The sequence below is a fragment of the Pteropus alecto genome, unplaced genomic scaffold, assembly GCF_000325575.1.
Source record: "Pteropus alecto unplaced genomic scaffold, ASM32557v1 scaffold3, whole genome shotgun sequence".
NCBI classification, from domain to species: domain Eukaryota; kingdom Metazoa; phylum Chordata; class Mammalia; order Chiroptera; family Pteropodidae; genus Pteropus; species Pteropus alecto.
The window spans coordinates 7054625-7073986 of NW_006442484.1; the positions used below are offsets into that span (position 1 = coordinate 7054625).

General features: G+C 42.6%; 2 protein-coding genes across 11 annotated transcripts in view; one reads left to right on the top strand and one right to left on the bottom strand.

Annotated features, from left to right (window-relative positions):
• The window catches only part of CFAP221 (cilia and flagella associated protein 221), a 95963-nt gene extending 89011 nt beyond the window's left edge, over positions 1-6952 (bottom strand). For 3 of the 10 annotated variants that reach the window (XM_015596489.2, XM_015596490.2, XM_006921004.3), the window contains exons 1-3: positions 6569-6952; positions 4959-5144; positions 2421-2521 (exon numbers count right to left, since the gene is read on the bottom strand). In XM_015596489.2, the coding sequence (XP_015451975.1) occupies positions 2421-2521; positions 4959-5097 (240 nt within the window). In that variant the 5' untranslated portion in view covers positions 5098-5144; positions 6569-6952. Of the gene's footprint in view, positions 1-2420; positions 2522-4958; positions 5145-6568 lie in introns of those variants that run through there. The other 7 variants (XM_025039550.1, XM_025039549.1, XM_025039548.1 and 4 more) reach the window with 5 other exon arrangements.
• An 8166-nt stretch (positions 6953-15118) lies between these two features.
• Positions 15119-19362, top strand: part of SCTR (secretin receptor) — a 79046-nt gene continuing 74802 nt past the window's right edge. The window contains exon 1 of the mRNA XM_025039559.1: positions 15119-15482. Coding sequence (XP_024895327.1) covers positions 15399-15482 — 84 coding nt within the window. The 5' untranslated portion in view covers positions 15119-15398. The remainder of the gene's footprint in view (positions 15483-19362) is intronic.

Below are 19362 nucleotides of genomic sequence, written 5' to 3' on the forward strand. Positions count from 1 at the left end.
ATGGGTGGTGAATACACAATGCCTTACTGTTGAATTGTATACCTGAAACTTACTGGATTTTGTAAACCAATGTCACCATAATAAAATAAATAAATAAATTATTTAAAAGAAAAGATGCTCAATATTATTAGTCATCAAGGAAATGCAAATAAAACAATAGTGAGTTGAATGGTGGCCTCAAAAAGATATGTCCACACCCTAATACCTGGAACCTGTGAATGTGACCTTATTTAAGAAAAGGGTCATTGCAGATGTTTTTAAGGACCTTGAAAGGAGATCATCCTGGATTACCCAGATGGGCCCTAAATCCAATAACAACTGCCCTTTTAAGAAATGGAGAGAAGACACAAGGAATCAGAGGAGGAAGCCAAGAGAAGATGGAAGTAGAGATTGGAGTCATGCAGCCACAAAACAAAGAACACCTGGAGCCAGCATAAGCTGGAAGAGGCAAGGAAAGATTCTTCTCAAGGGCTTTGGAGGGAGCACCGCCCTACTGACTCCTTGAATTTGGACTCTGGTCTCCAGAATAATTTTCCATTTGTTTTTTTTTTTAAGCTGTTAAAATTGTGATAATTTGTACAGCAGCCACAGAAAACTAATATACCATACAACCCAAAAATTCCACTCCTTGATATATACCCAAGAGAACTGAAAATATGGCCAGACGAAAACATGTCCATGAATATTCAAAACACCAAAGTGCAAACTCAAATGTCCATCAATGAACAAATAAATGGATAAACAAATTGTGGTACATCCATACAATGGAATATTATTCAGCTGTAAAAAGAAATAAAGTACTGATATATGTGACAAGTTGAATGAGCCTGGAAAACATGCTAACTGAAAAAAGCTAGTCACAAAAGACCATATGTCCTATGATTCCATTTATATGAAATGAAGGCAAATTTATACCAACAAAAAGCAGACTGTGGTTGCCTAGGGAGTAGGTGGAGGAATGAGGTGAGTGAGGGGACTGGGGATGGGTAGTGAATTGTTTATTTATTAGAAACAATGAATATTTATGAATGATACTTATTCTAGATCTATCCTACTATAACCTAGACAGTATACCTAATAACCATGAAAAGCAAGCTCTAAAATGTATCATTAACCTTAGTCTTTGATGCCGTGTTCTAAGTACTGCCTCCTTGTAGATTCATGTGTGAAGTTCCTAGTCACAGTTGTAAATCCTAACCCTTTTCCTTAGAGGAAACACTTAGCACCTAACAGTTTCCTCTTCTTATCTACCCTCATTCTACCCACTTCAAGGCATATGGACTCATGGAAATTGCATAATCCATTCGTTGGAGATTGACTGATAAAACCTAACCTCACTTCCTGAGAAGCTTCACCATGTGTCATTTTCTTCCAGTGTTTCTTCACTCTGAACAGTCTAACACAACAGTCAGAGTTCTATTTAAAATGATTCACTGTAAGAGATGGCTTGTAAAAATGAACCATATCTAAAAGTAGAGACTCTTTTGGTGGCTGGGGACAGAGCCAGAGGGTGACATCATAATAACAAGCCCACATGAAGGAAGGCTCACCTCTGCCTGCTCTCACACATGCTCAGAGGCCAGTTTGGCTGAGATCTAGAGCCCAATTGGAATAATTCTGATGACCTTCTCAGTTTGACTTTAGGGGTTGTGCTATAACTGAGGTTATAGAGCAGGGAATGCATGGGAATTAAGTGTACTGCAGTCACGCACAACTCACTCCAGTCTGAACATCCAGGTCAGTGAAGGGGACCCAGCAAGGACTAAACCTCGGTATAACTCTGCTGCAGGCTGCAGTCACCGTAGGCTTTAGCTACTTTGCAGTCCATTCTTCCATCTGTCTCTTCTGAAGCCTGTTCAGTAGAGCTGACCTGTTCTATTCCAGATCTGGCCAGAATCATTGATTTAGGCATGGGCTTCTCACCCAGGCAGGTGAAATGAAACCCTCACTGGAACCTCTTAGGAAAGGGACACCCCTTTCCCTGGTGGTGTTGGCAGGGAGTAAGAGTGCACTGGCTTGGAGGAAGGCAGCCTAAGACTCAGTCTATTTCTAATGCTTGGCAGCTATGTGTTCTTGAGCCAACTATTTAACCTTTTGGAATCTCAGTTTCCACATCTATATAATGAAAGTAATATTATAATATTAAATTGAATTATGTAAGACACAAGCTCAGTTCTCAGACCAGAAGAGTCATTCAACAATGATGCCATTTTGGAAAGAATGCTGGGAGGAGCCTCTGGCATGGGGAAGTAACTTGTCCAAGGACATTGATGCAACTTTAAAATTTCTCATCCTTGAACCTTTCTGGCCTAGTTTATACTTGCATTTCTGCTGCTCTTTAGACGAATGAGTATTATAAATGCAGAAAATTCATGTCTTTCACTATTATGATGAATTATCTCACTTTAAAAAGTACCTACCAGAATCTGTTGATGCTGTTTTTCTACTTGATAGCCTCCAAAATGCAGAATGCCAGGTTTTGCTTGTATGACCTTATTATTCAGAAGTTTTGCATAAATCTCTACGAAGACAATGTAGATAAGTACATCATGAGATGAAACATAAAAGAAGATATTAAAGGAAATAATCTTATTAACTCGGGCTCTCTTTAATTTAGGATATTGTAAGCATATGAGAGTTTCAGACAGAGGATATAGCTGTCAACAAGATTAATGGTCTGTTTCAAATGAACTGTACTGCCTCTACTGTTACATATCATTTGAGAGATATCACAGTACGAATTCAAGTGTATTGTTTATTACCTATTAAAATAATTTGTTCTTCATATTTTGTACAAGTCTTTACAATAAAACATAAGTTCATAAAGTGCACACACCCTGTCTTTGCTCTATATAACACTGTGCTTACTTATTATGCAATGAATGCCCAGTTCAAAGATTCTAAACACTAAGTGATGAATTTTATTACTGTGTATTTAACTGTTATTATTTGACTTCCTTTGACTAGAATTACAATATTACATAGAGCAATCTTAAAGTTCTAAATAATGATCACTCTGGATAGGAAAGTCTCAAACTTTTATTGTTGTGATATAAACATTTTTTTTTTCAGTCTTAAGAACAAGGTTAAAACAGCTGAGCTCACAAAAATGTCCAGGTCTACAAAGCTTTTCTCAGTTCTTCATGTAGGCATGAGCTGAGATGTGGGGAGAAGGCACTGAGAACCCACTACACAATCGTTTCCATGCCTCCTGCTTCATGCCAGAAATACATTTGTAATCCTCACTCCAACTCTCTGTAGTAGGTATTATTTCCATTTTGCAGATGAGGGAGCTGAGACTCAATGAGATTAAGCAACTTGCCCACGGCTGATAGTTAAAAATCAAGCCCAGCTCTTTCTGATTCCAACCATTAGACTGCCTTCCTCAACATGAATGCATTGTCCAGTTCTTTACAAATGATCACCTTTCAACTTTGGCTATACCCCAGTCCTGTGAGCCACAGACACCCTTACCCATCCCTTAGCCCATTGTGATTCTAATGTATGTCTGAAGTGAGTGTGAAACATTTTGTGTTTTTGCTCCTCACCAGGTGAGCTGTTGCCATCATCAGCTTTGAGACAAACTGAAGAGCTAGAATGGAGTTAGGGTGGTGTTTCAGGAAGATTGACCATCTTTGCAGTCATCTGGCAATTTCTTAAGTATTGAAATTCACGTTACTTGGTAATTTTTTTTAATGCTGAAGGTTTTGTTTTTATTTTTAGGGTCACAAAATAAATGTAAACAAGCACTTTTCTGCTAATGCCCAGAAACAGTCAAGTATATTAATTTGCCCTCAACAAGCTCTACTGTGACCAAAATGTCACACCAAAATACATTTCCAGATTTGCGATAGGCCTTGAAATATGAGTGGAAAGCAAACTAGTGTGATGGTAGAGAACTGGACATGGGGCTGCAATAGCTGAATACTAACTCTCCACTTATTTGTGCCACCTTGGGGAATTCATCTAGCCTCTCTGTCTCAGCTTCTCCAACAGTAATATAGAAAGAGAACGTTAATGTTGTGCGAATTAAGCAAAAATAATGTATGCAAAATGATTAGCTTTTTATATAATAGCTATAGGATTTACCAGGTGTTTCAGGCTAGGGATGGGCATGGGAAAAGGCAAGAAGGTGTAAAATGCACATGGTCTTGAAGGAGCAGGAGCAGCATGGTGGGGCTGGAGTTGGGGATGAAAGGTGTCCGACATGGGGATGACACTGGGTGGGCAGGTTTGAATCAACAGCCAGTGGGGCCAAATGCCAAATGAAAGTTGTAATTTTATTCTGTATGTAAGCAGAAACCACTGAGATTATTCCAGCAGGATAGGGATGGGAGCCAGCCAGGATTCTACAAAAGAAACTGAATGTGATGAGGGTAGAAAGCACTACAATAGTTCTGGTGACCTGCTGAGGATAAGGAACAAGGCAGTGGGGACATACAGGAAAGATATTTGAGGATGTGAGAGCAAAAGAACTTGGTAACTAATTCATACCTCAAAAATCTTCAGGATGGATCTAAATAGAACCATTGTTCATTCATTCATTCATTCATTCATTCATTTTTTTAACCCTGCCCCCTTCCACCCCTGACCTACAAATGTTGCCTTCTCCCTTTAAAAACTAGATCTCTGAAGATGGGGTGTCTCCTCCCACCTCTAGTGGTGCATACTCGAAGCCTGGTGCACCTGGGGCCTGGCGCACCTGTGGGGCCTGGTGCTCCTGGGGTATGGACCGTGGCTCCACTGGGGCACGAACTCAGGACCTTCTGCATATAAAGTAGACGTGCTAACCACTATACTATGGAACCAACCCTAAAACCATTGTTCTTAATAAAAACTATTATGATCCTATAAAACAATATAGATAAATCACTACCAAAAGTTCCACTATGCTTTCTGGACTTTGGATTCTCTAGGAAGATGTGAGTTGTAAAGAAAATCTGTTTCTAACCACTTACTTGATTCTAGGAGGTGATTAGGCACTTCTCTTCTTTTCTTGGGCTCGTCCACTAGGCTCCTCAAAAGGAGGGGTGATACATCATTAAATGGTTCTTCAGCATTCTTTAGTTCTCTGCTGGGGGTTTTCACCGCTGCCATTTTATCATGAAAAATGGAGTTTTCTTTTTAGAGCCAAAGGTCATTTCCTACGAAGAAAACAGTAGCAGTTTAATCATCCACAAGAAATCACACACATTCTTTTCTTAGTCTTTGACAAATGTTCCTCTTATCATTGTGTGGTTTACTGTGGTTCAGGCCCTCCCTGCCTCGTCTCTCTGCTGGCCACTCCATTCCCACAAATGGTTGTCCCATTAATCTTCTTACATCACACATCACAACCCAATATCATGCCGTTGTTCAAAACCCTTCTGTGGTCTTCCTCAAGGGCTTTTCCAAAAATATAGTCCTAAGATGCTTCTTGAGCTATTAGTAGGGGCATAGAAGGGGGAAAAGGCTCTCACAACAGAATGAGTTTGGAAAATGTTGAAATAAACAATTTAAACAGGCATCTTCATTCTGAGATTTCTGCAAATCAGTTTCTTAGATATGACCATGAAACCCTTTAATATATGGAGATGCTGTTTAAAGAGCACTGGCATTTATGGGCCATCTTCCTGGACCCCTCTGTAGGGCAATGAGGAGGTGAAGAAGCTATGAACCTCTTCCACTGCCACTGGGTCTTTCCTAGGATCTCTGTCCTAGGACCAAGTGTCCCAGTTCATGTCATACCTTTTGTCAGATTGGCCTTCCCTTACCACAGTCATTTTAAGTTCCACCTTCTTTATAAAGTCCACACTGATCCCAATACCCTTTAACATTCTTTAGCAATTACTGCCTCTCCAACTCATTTGGCGTTAACAATTTATTGACTTGTAATGGCACTTTACAAATCCCACACATCTGTATATCTTCCACAGCTAAGTCTCTTAACTTGGTCTTAACTTGGAGCACTTGTAGGGACTAGGGATCTACTCTGTGAAGACCTTGAAATTTGATGTAAAACCATGTGTGAATCTTTATATGCTTGGTTTTGTTTGTTTGTTTTTTGAGAAGTCTCATAGCTTTAGATTCCAAAAAAAAAAAAAAGTCTACAGCATCAAGCAAGATACAGTGACTACGCTGAAGAAGGTGCTTAATCACTTTCTGAAAGAAGTTTCTCCTTTCCCCTCACCTTCCATCCCTCTCACTAGCATCGCTGAAGATTCCCCACTCCTCCGCGCAGCCTCTACCTTACCTGGTTCATACTCCCATCCCCTCAACACCTGCTCCAAATGAACCTCTCCAGCCCCCTTTTCCTTGAAATTCCCTGCCCTTCTTCAGGTAGGTACAATAACTAAACCATTCTCACACAGGCGCTTCTTTCAGTTCACTCGCCCCCAGGGTAAACTTGTCTCTCTTTTCACACATCCCACATCCTCGGACCCCTAGCCCCATCCTCTACGGAGCAGGCCCTCCCATCCTTGCCAAACGCCTGCTGCTTCAGCGCTTCTTTATCCATCCCCTGCTAAGGGAGGGGGTTGACCGCAGACCCACGCACCAACCGCCTCCCAATTAATCCTTTAGGCCCGACCTCTCCTCCGACCCCGGCCCATGCTGACTTGCGGCTGGACACCCGCCCGGGGTTCAAGCTGCTTCAGCAGCTTGGCGGCGGCCAAAGGTGCCACCCCGGCTCCAGGTCCCAGGCCGCTCACAGTGGAGATGGTTCCCGGGCTGCAGTCGGCGGGCGCTCGCACCAGATCCGAGCGTCGCCGTGACGACGCGGACGCGCTTCCAGGGTCTGCCTCCGGACGCTACCAAATTCCCCGAGGACGTGGGGGACGGGCAGAACCGGGTCATCGCAGCGCGAGGTCCAGAGGCCGTGGGCGACTTCCGGGGACTCGGAGCAGCCTGCGGGGCCTGAGGAAGAACAGAGAGTGCAACTTATGAAGTGCGAGGCCAATGGACTCCCGAGGGGAAATGAGAAAGTCGGGAGACACCACGAACCCCGAACCTGCGAGAGCAGATCGCGGGAGAGGGGCGGGCCGAGAGGGGCGGGGCTCCCAGGCGCAGTGGGTGGAGCTTGCCCGACGGAAGATCATTTATGGACGCCCAACTTTAATATAGGTTATTTTATGTTTTCTATTATGATAAAGTTCGAACATATACAAAAGTAGTTAGAATAGTATAAAGAACCTTCAACACACACTGCAACAATTATCAAACCATGGCAATAAATAACAAGGAACCTGGCTAATTCCTACTCAGCCTTAAGATCCCTTTCTCAAAAAGGCTACACTTTCCCTGGCTTCACTTTTGTTAAAATTCATGAGAGACCTTAATCTAAACAGAAATCAGGAGGAGCTAGGGCCTGTAGGAAAAACTGTCACATTCTATGTCTTCGAAAGAACCCTACCAGAAGAACTCTAAGTTTACAACATAGCTCTATGGTTGGAACAGTTTAACTTCCCTTCTGTAAAGTACATCCTCAGTCTTCGGGTAGAACTTCTGCGTAGTTTGCCTTGGCTGCAGTTATAGGATTGCAATCCTTTCTTTTTCCCAAATCAATACTTTTTGGTGATGGAACACCTAGCCAACTTTTATTTCACAATCAATACTTTCTAAATAAGTTTCCACCCCATTATTCTCTCCCAGCACTGCAATCTTTCCCTTCAATGCCCTTAACTCAGTGTGTGACTTTAGATTGATGAGTTTGTCTCTTTGATGTCTGTCTTCCTAGACGATACATTCAATGAAGTCTGACTTATTCACCACCGTACACTCATCACTTTGCACACTGCCTGGCACATGGTAGGACCTCCAAAATATTTGTAGAATTAAGTCATTAATGAGTTATGCTTACTGAATTCTAAATATATATATATATATTAGGAATATGGTCAATATATTAATATTGTTCAACATTCAAGAAGTAAAAAATCTCCTTCCTATTCTTGTCCTTAAGCCACTACGTTCCCTTTCCCAGAGGTAACTCATGTTACCAGATTCTTATTTATCTTCCCAGGGATATGTTATACATATAGAAGCAATTATATGTATGCTCGCATGTGTGAAAAGTTGACACCCTGTTTAAAAGCCCAAATAGTTTACTCTTCTGACTCTTCTTTTTTTCACTTAAAGATATATCTAGGTGATCATTCTATAGATGTTCATGAAGTACCTCCTTTTTTTTTTATGGCTACAAATATTTTATGATTTATGTAATCGATCCCCTATTATTAGATATATAGGTTGTTTCTGACCTTTTGCTATTATAAACTATGTTGTAATGATTTATACAAATGAATACATCATTTCTACAAACTTGTACATACATCCATTTATATGCATGTGAGTATATCTGTAGGAAAAGTCCCTAAACTGAAAGTGCTAGGTCAGAGGGTCTGTGCATTTGTAATACTGATAACTATTGTCGAGTTGCCCTCAGCAGGCTTTGCATCATTTTTTTTACTCCTACCTGTAATGCATGGGCACACTTGTTTTCTTACAGCCTCACTAACAGAATATATTTTTAAAATTTTCTATTTCTACTAATCTGATGTGTAAAAATTAGTATTTCAGTATGGTCTTACTTTTTATATCTTTAATGATAAGTGAAGATGAGCATGTTTTCATATGTTTAGGAGACATTGTATTTCCTTTTCTGTAAATCCATGTCCCTTACCCATTTTTCCATTGGGTTCTTGATCCTTTTCTTAGTGAGTTGTTGGAGCTCTTTATATATCAGGGACATTAGTCTTGTGTTCTGCAATAAGAGTTGCAAAATTTTCCCCCAGTTTGTCATTTGCTGTTAATAGTTTTTGCCTTGCAGACTTTTTTTTTCATTTTAAGTCATATTCATTATGTATTGCTCCATAACAAATTGTCCCCAAATTTGGTGACTTAAAACAACTATAATCATTTACTATCTCTCATAGTTCCTGTGGGACAGGAATTCACACAGGGCACAGTAGAGATGGCTTGTTTCTTCTCCTGGTGGAAGACTCAAAAGCTGGGAAGTGGAATAGTCTGAAGGCGTCATCTGGTGGATGGTGTTAAAGCTGCCAGCTGGGAGTCTAGGTGAAGCTCTTGACCAAAATATCTGCATACATCCTGGACTTCCTCACAACATGGTCGCTGGGTTCCAGAAGAGAGCCAGGCTTAAGCAGTATTTCCTTTTATGACCTACCTTTGAAACTTGTGCAGCATCACTTCTACCTCATTTTATCAGTTGAGACTGTTACAAAGGTCCACCAGGAACATAAACTCCACCTTTTGATGGAGGAAAGTCAACATCTTAAGTGAGTACCACATTCTCTGTTCCTCTGGCATTGATTGTAGATATGAGGCTGCAGAACTGCTATAGACATCTCGCTTACAGCAAGATTAGCCTGAGGTCATCCAATTCAGAGGAGCACAGAGCCAAGAGAGCCATGGCCAACAGAGCATGAGCCACACACACTAGTCGACTCTAAAGATGCGCTATCTCTGGACTCACATGTCATGTGAGCCAATACTTATTCTTATTGCTGTTTCAGCCAGTTTGAGTTGGTTTGTCTATTTTCTGCAGCCAAATGCATCTTAATTTATATATCCAGAAAATTTAATTGTACTGAATTATTTTCAACCTGTAGCAATGCTGAAAGATGGGTATTACTCTCCCCATTATACGGATGAAGAAATTGGGGCTTAGAGGGCTAAAGTAACTTGCCCAAGGTCACATGACTAATTGATGATCAGGATGTGACCCTCATTTTGTCTTTTGTCAACATTGTTTTTTGTATGCCAGGCCAAACTGACTTATAGGGCAGAAATGTAGGGAGCCCCTGAGAGGTTGGGTGCACATGAACGTCTTTGCTCCACCCAGTGGAAGTAAGGCCATGGAGCACCATGGGAGCACCAGCAACATTATTTTTCTGATATGGTTTTATTTGTTCTCTTTTGTTTGATCTGTTTTAACCATAATGTTTAATACAAATATTCAAAAGGATACTGACAAATGGAGACGGAAAATAAGAAAAGTAAAAGATAAACTGCTTTCCTGAGAAAGCCAGCCCACATTTCCAGATTATAAACAGTAAGCCTGGGCCATAAAAACCTCATTACAATGTCAGTGTTGTGCCTTTGTACTTCAGCACTGAATAGGAAATCATGCTTGCCCTATTATTTATGGCTCATCAATAATACATTAGCTTGGAGCCCAGAAAGCTCACATTCAGGAGAGGACAGACCTTTTTGTTTGTTTTACTGAACAACTGAAGGGGCAGAGAAAGTTCATTTCATTGGCGGAGTCATTTATTGAAGGCCTTAGACCTGGACACCCAACTTCTTACTCTTTCCTTAGTGCTCTCCTCACCTTTCACCTCCTAACCAACCCCTTTGCTCAAATATTACTTTCCCAAGAAGCCTTCCTTAAATATATGTCAGAGTTCTTTCTGTTACAAGCGACAGAAATGGATTCAAAAGTGAAAAAAAATTTTTTTAAATTATTATCTATCTATCTATCTATCTATCTATCTATCTATCTATCAGAGTAGGTACTCCATAAATATTCATTGAATGAATATGCTTAATTAGTTTTCCAACAGTGTTTAATGCTGTTGGAAAAAGGTCAAAAAAAATGACATAATTTCTCGTTGGAAAAGTAATTAAAAATAAAATTTCCTGCTAACTAAATGAACCCTCTCTACAAAATGCCGAAAGGAATGAACCAGTTTTATTATTGAATGAACATTAAACTAGACACATCACCAGCAATCCACAGAGAGATTGCAAAGACAAACAGAAATCTTACCCTTTTAGATAGCCAGCCAGATACAATCCATCACACACATGCTAATTGCCTTTATCTAAAGGAAAAATAGAACTTCTCGTATATTTTCTGCAAGTGAGAAATTACAACTTGGAGCCAAGCGTCTAGCTTAAACTTTCATAGTGACAGGGAGACAGAGCACCATCTTGCTTGATGTTCAAGGCCTTCGAGCAAGACATTCTTGGGATACAAAACTAGCAAGAGCTTAATTAGCTTTTAAAATGATTTAAATGTGTCTCAAAGAGAAAGGGAAAGGATTTACAATGATAAATTTTCTAAAGGAAATGCTGAAACAAAAGGGAAAGGAGAAAAAGATCTATTTCCCTTTTGGCACAAGGAAAAGGTTTAAATTTAATTTTTGAGGGGATTTGTATTGTAGGGGAGGAAAAATCTTTTTTCCTCTACTTTTTCCCTGTAGGGGTGAGGGGTTGTAAATTCTCACAAAGAGCTAGAGTAAGACAGCTGAGGGAGACCCCTAGCTGCTCCAGCCTCAAACATTTGAGTGAGCACATCTTGAGGTGACTCTGGTACCAGTCACTGTCTGATTGCAACCCTGTGAGAGACCCCAAATGAGAACTGCCTGGCTGAGCCATGCCAACCCCCAGAACTGTGAAATGATAATAAAGAATTGCTAGTTTTCCATTGATAGATTTGGGGATCATGGGTATAAGTGGAATGGAAACAATGCAGGGCTGGGAGTCAGAAGACCAGAGTTTCAGTATGAGCAATCCTACCTCTCAGATGTGTGATCTTGAGTTATAACCTCATCAAGTCACAATTTCTTCATTGGTTAAATAAGTTTAGTAATATTTCCAAGTGGGGTCATTCTCTTTTTCTTTCATCCCTTCCAAAGCCATTTTCTATCTTCTCCATCTAGGAGATTAAATTCTATGGACAGTTACCTCCCCGCAACCCCCATCTGCCTGCCTTGTCTCTGGCTTTGGGTTGGGTTCAGCCAATGGGAGACATTGTCAGGAGGTCAGTGGATAAGAGAGAGGTCAAAGTATTTATCCCATGACCTGATGCCCTTGCCAGGCCACAGTTTTGAGAGTGGCTGCATTCCTTTCTGGTTAAGATCCTATTAGTGGCTTCTCTTTCGAGGACAGCTCTAGCTAGCTTCTGGGAATATTTCTTTCTATCATTACCCTTTGTTAAAGAAAATATTATTCTAACACTTGTTAAAATGGTAAGGAAGACTTTATTCAAGACTGTTGCAATAAAGGAGAGAGATCAAACTCAACTTAGAATACGACAAGAACAAGTGGGGATTTTTAGCCAAGGAGCAGGGTGAGGGATAAGTGGATGGAAGATTACTAAGAGGAGACCTCAAGGATGGGGGATTCTTGCTAAACCAATAGGATTTAGAAATCAAGGGTGAGAGATGAGGAGCTTAGTCAGATATCAAGGGTGATCAGATATCAGAAGTAGAGGTATTCTCAAAAACACTGATGGCAGAATTGTTGCTGAGAGTGGGTTAGGTAGGCCAAAGGCAGAAGGGGTCAAGATGGAGGCCTAGTTTAGAAGAGGACCTGACTAAAGTTTGGTCAAGAGAGTCTTTGTCACCCTTCAGACCCTTTGTTGCTAATCACTGGCACCTCACAGTCCCTTGTTGGTTCCCTTAACCCAGCCCACGCCTCTGCACCTAGATCAAAGTAGAGTTTAATGAAAGTACTCTTTACTTTCATTAGAATTTAATGAAATGAGTTTAATGAAAGTAGAGTTTAATGAAAGTACTCTTTTATTGAAAGAGTACTTTCATTAAACTCTCTTCAATTAATCCATTTGAGCGATGGTTCCTCCCTCTTCTGCTGGCCCCTGACCACTGGTCCTATATCCCACAGACTTGTTTTGAGGATCAAATGAGATGATGTGTGCAAAAGAACTGTGACAGCCCTCAGAGTTAAGGAAGTCATCTTCATGATTGAGAAGAATCCTACCTAGTACAGTGCAAAGGGCATGGGCTTTGGGTTCAGTCCTGGGTTCAAATCCTGGCCCTGTTCTTTGTTAACTGTGATGTTGGCAGCTAGCACTTATCTTCTTCAAGCCTCAAGCTCTGGATTAGTCAAGGAAAGGAATTCTTTCTTACGTAGTCTTGGAGGATCAGATATGACAACACATCCCAAATTCCTACAAGACACCCTCACACATGGCAGGTATTAAATATGTTGTTAGCTCCCTATCTCTTCCCTCTTCCCCTATTATTGTCAGGTGGGCTTTGCAAAGCTAGTAATGCATCTATGGCTTGTAAAAGGGCTTCTCACAGAGTACTTCAGACCTTTTTCTTAACACTCTGAGAGGCAGAGCCTCCCATTTAAGGAAGAATGAATGGCCTGCCACAGGCCAAAAATTTATTGAATTGCCCAGAATGTTTTGCTTTTTCAGTGGAGATCATGAAGTTCTGGCATAAAACACAGATTTTATTTTTGTATTGTTTTCTTTTTATTTCTTTCCATAAAAAGAAAAAAAAACAATACATACAGCAGTTACAGAAAATATTCAAGGAACGAGGACATCTATACAGTACAAATTTCAAGTCCTTACCTCATGCACTTTCTGATGCACATTTACGGTGCTGGAGTTTAAGCAAGGCCCAACAAGTAACATTTTTTCTTTCCAGTCCAAATCTCAAATCAATTGAGAAATAAGATTAAGATAGATATGGCCAATGTCACTTTTATTAGTGGTAACGTTGGTCTTGGAGAATGTGATTTATACTTGTGGGCAAGTGGGTTTTCTACCAGTGAACCCCAGAACTACATAGACCTTGTCACTGGTGATACTCAATCAACACAGTCAGAGCCTTGACCACCATTGACAGCCTGGCCCAGAGCAACTCAATTACAGGCTCTCTGCAGGTCGAGGTGCTGACAAAGGAGAGGGAGGGTTGGGAGGCAAAACCTCATGCTAGTTCATATCCCAAACACATCAATCATGTAGAGCTCATCTCATCTCTGTGTGTGTATGTGTGTGTGTTTGCGTTGAAGGGAAGGGCATTACTGAGGGAGTTAGAGAGAGGCCAGGAGGATTATACTTGTGGTTGCTTTCCACAAAGAAGGTAACATCAAGAATGGGGCTAAGTGTTCCCCCTCCATATACATTATCTCTCATTTTCTACTACCATGATAGTGCTTCCACAGATATTCTTGTACATCTTTCATTGGGCCCTTGGGTGAGCATTTCTATAGTGAAAGTCCCTAAAAGTGAGTTTGTGGTTATGCTAACTTTAAATTGACATGTACTGAGTATTGACTGTGGCTGAAAACATTTTTTCCTGGGAGCTGAAAACATTTTTTCCCCTTTAATTTCTGTTGCGATTTACAAACTTCACCTTATCAATCGCCTCTTCAGGTAGGAAGGCTGCCGAGGGCTACAGCATCTTACTTTAACAGCCACTTAGCAATCTGACCAAAAGTCAGTCACAGAGAATCAGAGTCCGCCGTGGTAGTGCAGATCCAGGCTCTCCCATCTGACTTCTAAGTGACATGTATCTGGACCTGTTATTGATCCTCTACCTTCTGTCAAACCTGTATAATATTACCTATCGGTTTGGGGGAAAAATTCAATGAGCTGACGTGTTTAAAGTGCCTGGGGGAAAAGTCAAGATAAAAGGAGACACAAGAGGAAAGGGAGTAGGCAGCAGTGAAGAGGAACAAAAAATTGGGTATCCAAGAGCCATCTGAGGGTTTTTGTGTGTGTGTGTGTTCAAAAGCCAAATACCATCATCCAGGAAATCTGTGCACTCAGACTCAGATTGAGCTCGCTACTGGAAATACATACGAAATGTTTAAATAACCTCCAGAGAGACCAAGAAGCACGAAGCCTCCGGATGATTCATCCTCAGCATAGTCTCAACTGTCCAAGTGGACCAGACGTTCCTGCTTGGTCCATCTGATCATCGAAGACTTCCACGGGTAATGGCGCTCATGCGAGCGAAACTTTCCAAAATGGGCCAATATAACTTTAATAGCGAAGGAAAAAAAAGTGGAAATCGGAAATAAAGTACAAGGTAGCTGCCCCACCCACAGACTAGATGCAACAGGCATTGACTGAGCACCCGCTGTCACAGGACACTAGCACAGCCTTCTTTCATCCCGAAGATGGGTGTTATTAGATGTATCGTTAGGGTTGAAAACAGTGAGGTTTAAAAAGGTGTCATAAGTTGCCCATCCGCGCGCAGCAAGGTTGTGAGAGGGCTGAGTGCTCTTTCCGGACTTGGGAGTGTTGCAGCGTCAAAAGCTAAGCCAGCGTGCCCTCTCCCGGTCTCCTCCACCCCTGGGCCGAGCCTGCAGGAGCCGGCTTCAGGCCCCCCGCGCCCTCCCTCCGCTTCCTCCCCGTCAGACTGCACGCCAGCTCCCAGTCAGCCAGTCAGGCTGGGTGGAGGAGCGCCCGCAGCGCCGCGTATTATCAATGGGCCGGGAGACTTAGCGTGCGGCCACCTGGTCGGAGGAGGCGCAGTCCCGAGGCTGCCTCGGGTTGCAGAACCATCAATGGCTCTTCAGGGCTCGGCGGCTGGCTGGAGCCGGAGACCCGGCGCAGGGAGCTGAGCTAAGGAGCGGGCGGTGAGCTGGGTTGGCCGGCCGTCGGGGCTCCCGCGGGGAGCGGGCCTAGAACCATGAGCCTCTGCTCGCCACCTCCGTCCCTGAGGCGGCTGCTGGTGCTGCTGCTGCTGCTGCTGCCGGCCGGCGCCGCGCACACCGTGAGTACCGCGCCCCTCCGCAGACAGGGGGCCTCCGTCAGGTCCACGCGGGATGGGGGTGGCAGAAGATCCCCAGATCTTCCACTGAGGTGTGGAAACCCTTACCCCAGTCTTACGCATCAAAAATCTCTCTCTCTAGAGGGTTCCCTCCCCTCAAAATAAGAATGTGTGCTCCACGCAAAGGCAGCTCTCAGATGAATCCTCTGCCCTCCATTCCACTCCTTCCTCCGGGCTGCGCCTCTAAGGCCTTCGTAGACAAAAATTCTAGAGTCTGCCCTGGCAGTGCCTATTATGTGCTGGACACCTTGGCTCCATTACTCCTCTGAAACCTCATAATCTCTTTACGAGGTTGGTATTTTCACCCTCACTTTACAGACAAGGAAACCGAGACTCGGAAAGACCAAAAATCTTGCCCCAAGAAAAGACGATTGGAACCCACATCTGTCTCCCCCAAAGCCTTGACATTCACACACACCGGGCTGAAGATAGGAAAACCACAGAAAGAAAGCTCAGCCCGTAGCTTCCGCGTCTGTGAAGGGGCCGTTTACAGTTCCCTCCCCACTCTCTCTGGTGGGATTTGGCTCCTCAAAGTCTGCATGCCTAGGGACTCCTGGGAGCAGCCTGTCTCCACAAACCAGGTCCAGGGAGGAGCTGGAAGAGAAAAGAGAAGGCAGCGTTTCTTATTTCCCACAGAAACTCCTAGGAATCACAGGCCTCTCCATGTAGAAGAGAGGAGCTGCACTTAGACCAGCTGGATGGAAGGAATGGAGAGGGGTTGCGGGGGTGGGGTATGGAGAGCTGCAGATTCCAGAACTACTTCTTCCCACCTACATTCCAAACTGCTCCCTCCAGCCTCCAAGGACTCTGTCCCAAGAAATTCCCCAGGGAAAGCATTTAGGGACTCAATTTTGAGTCTCCAATCTCTACCCTGGGAAGGTCCTTCCCAGTGTCCAATGCCCTTGCCCTCCTGTAGTCCTCTCTTGTTTGAGCATAAGAAAAACCTCTGCTCCTGGAGCTGATGGGAGTGTTGACACTCAGGAGAGGCCCATCTTTCTGGCAAGTCCATGACATGCCAGCAGCAGCAGTTTGAAAGAATGGAAATTAGGGATTTTGTTCCCAGCTCCCTTGTTAACTTGGAGCCTCTTAGTGCTGGTGTTGAAAGGTGCTAGAGCAACAGCACCTACTCATTAGTTTGAACTCCCAATTTGGAGGAAAGCCTCTTGGAGCATTGGGAAGAATTCAAACCCATACACAGCCTAGAGGTGTGTTATTAGTGCCCAGGAATGAGAGAGGCAATAGTTCCCTCTTTGTGGCCCTCCCAGCCTCCTTCTTAAATATTTGCAGTAACCCTGAGGTTGTTGGAAGAAATCAACAGGTAGCTGGCTTCAGGACTGAGATTCAACCTACATTTTAATCTCAAGGAGAATCTCATGTTATCTCAGGAATAAGCAGAGGGGAAAATGAGAGCCTTCACTTGGTTGAAGTCTTCAGTGTGCCTTGGAAGGGTGCTGCATTATGCTCTGGTCCAATTTCCTCTTTTTACAGATGAGCAAACTGAGGCCACAGAGAGAAGGGACCTGCCCCAAATCTGCAAGTTAGTGATAGAGCTGGAACTAGAACCCAGATCTCTTGATTCCCAGTCACCCAGGGCTTTGTCAATTACATCCCTTGTCTTTACATGTCATTTTCATACACTCACCTATTGCCTTGTATTATTACAAGATAGTTTCCTGTGTGTAAGTCTTGGTCTTCTGGTTATTTTATGGGCTTATTCAGACCCCCTTCTTGGCAGAAAACTCCTTTAATAACTAGGAGTGGATTTGATCTACTTTGGCATTTTTTCCAACCTATGATACCCTGTTTTCTTTCTCTGTGACTGAGTGGTCAGACATTTGATTTTGAAATTAAGGGTATTCAAACAATTTTTTATTCTTTTGGGGCTCTCTCTTGAGGAAAATCATAGGCATCTTCCAAACGGAGGGTCATTAAGGCCAAATTGCCTGTCACTACCTACCCCCTTGCCTTTCCATACAGGGAGGTGCCAGGAGGGTACCTTGCAAGTGGAAACCAAAAATTGATGATGGCTGATGGGGCAGTTTTCTGAGGCTGCCATAGGAAATGCTTACCATACCTTCCCTTGTCACCCCCATTCCCATGTATCTCATGAGGACTTTTACTTGGAACAGTATTGTAATTATTCACTTGCACATCTGTCCTCCCCTGCACCCCAATATGTACACTTCGAGCTTGAGCATTGAGTTTTAATCTTCTTCATCCTTTATCCCTAGAGCCCACCACAGTATAAGAGGGAACTCAATGAGTATGTACTGATCAAATGAATGAATGAATGAATGAATGAATGAATGATGATACCCATAGGGACTGTCTTAAGTTGTGGAAGTTTCATATAACAACAAGTAATAAAGAATGACACCTCGAAAGCAATCGTTGCTTACAAAATTGTATATAAATGGGTTAAGCAAAGGAGAATTAGTTATTCAAGGTAGGGCTTTTTAAGCCTCTGGCAAACTGCCAACTTGATAACCTTAGTGAGTTCAGGTGTATGGGACTGCTTTTCCTTCAATCACAGTTTCTTAACTTTGACACTATAATCCTGGGTATTAAATTTGGGCTTTCAACAAGGGGTGCCATGAGCTAAGCCCTTTTAACAAGAGCTATGCCCTCCCTTGGCATGGGAGGAAATAATGGGGTGGGAATAATGGGGACAGGGTAGAGAGACGGGAGCTGAATAATTTTTTGTTGTGTATCCTGTGCATTGTATGATGTCTAGCAGCATCTCTCCAAAGTTCTGACGACAGAAACATCTTCAGACATTACCAAATGTCCTCTGAGAGACAGGGAGGGCAAAATTGTCCCTGGTTAAGAATGATTGCCTTAAAGATTGTCATGTTTCAGGGGAGATGCATTAACAGGGCTAATAATCAGTGTTGTTTCTTGGACTCAGGGCAGCGGGGTTGGTGACAGGGAATCTGAGTCGGAGGATGGAAGCAGATGTACCTGATGAAACCTATTTCAAACCAGATAAAAAGACTTCCATGGGGAATAGCTTCCTTGGTCTTTTCCACCCTCCCTTCCCACTTTACCCCTCCTCTCCCTGTTCCTCCCCGGTTGATAGCTCGGAAATACAAAAACTCTACGTATGGGGTCTGGCACTTGGAAGCCTCCAGCATGTGCTGGTTCTGCCCCTTCCTGTAGTGCATCTGAATCCAGAGGCTGAAAGGCTTTATGGTGGCTCTGTGAGCAGAATTTTGGGAAGGCCTTCAAAGGCCACCCGAGGAGCTGGCTATTGATAACTTCAGAATAGGCTCACTGGGATTTTTGTAAAAAAAATCACTTTCTATTTTCTGAGGAAGTATTTGTGGATTTCTTTAAAAATTTTTACTATCCCTAAAATTAATGTGGATTATGATGATTATAAAGTTTTCTCCTTTTGAGTACTTACTTCACACCAAGCAGTCTACTAAGTCCTTCACAGCACTATCTGATTTAATTCTCACATCAATAATCAGTACCTCCATTGTGCAGGTGAGAACACTGAAGCCATTTGCTCAGGTCACCCAGTTGGTCATGGTGGCATGAAGACTCAAACACAGGTATTTTTAACCAGCGCATGCATCTGCTCCCATAGAGAGGCCTGCTCTGGTTTCCAGTCCCCAGGGGGCTGTCATAAAAGCCTCTCCTAAACCTCAAAAGAACATTAATTTCAGTTTAACTAGTTGCTTTATAAAACATAAAACAAATCTAATTGCTTATAAAACAAATGCTAAATTCTACACAGTATTTTTTTGATTAGCTTGGGGTCACAAAATCAAACAAACAGGAGATACACTTTCCAGACTGTCTAGGGGAGTTCTCTTGG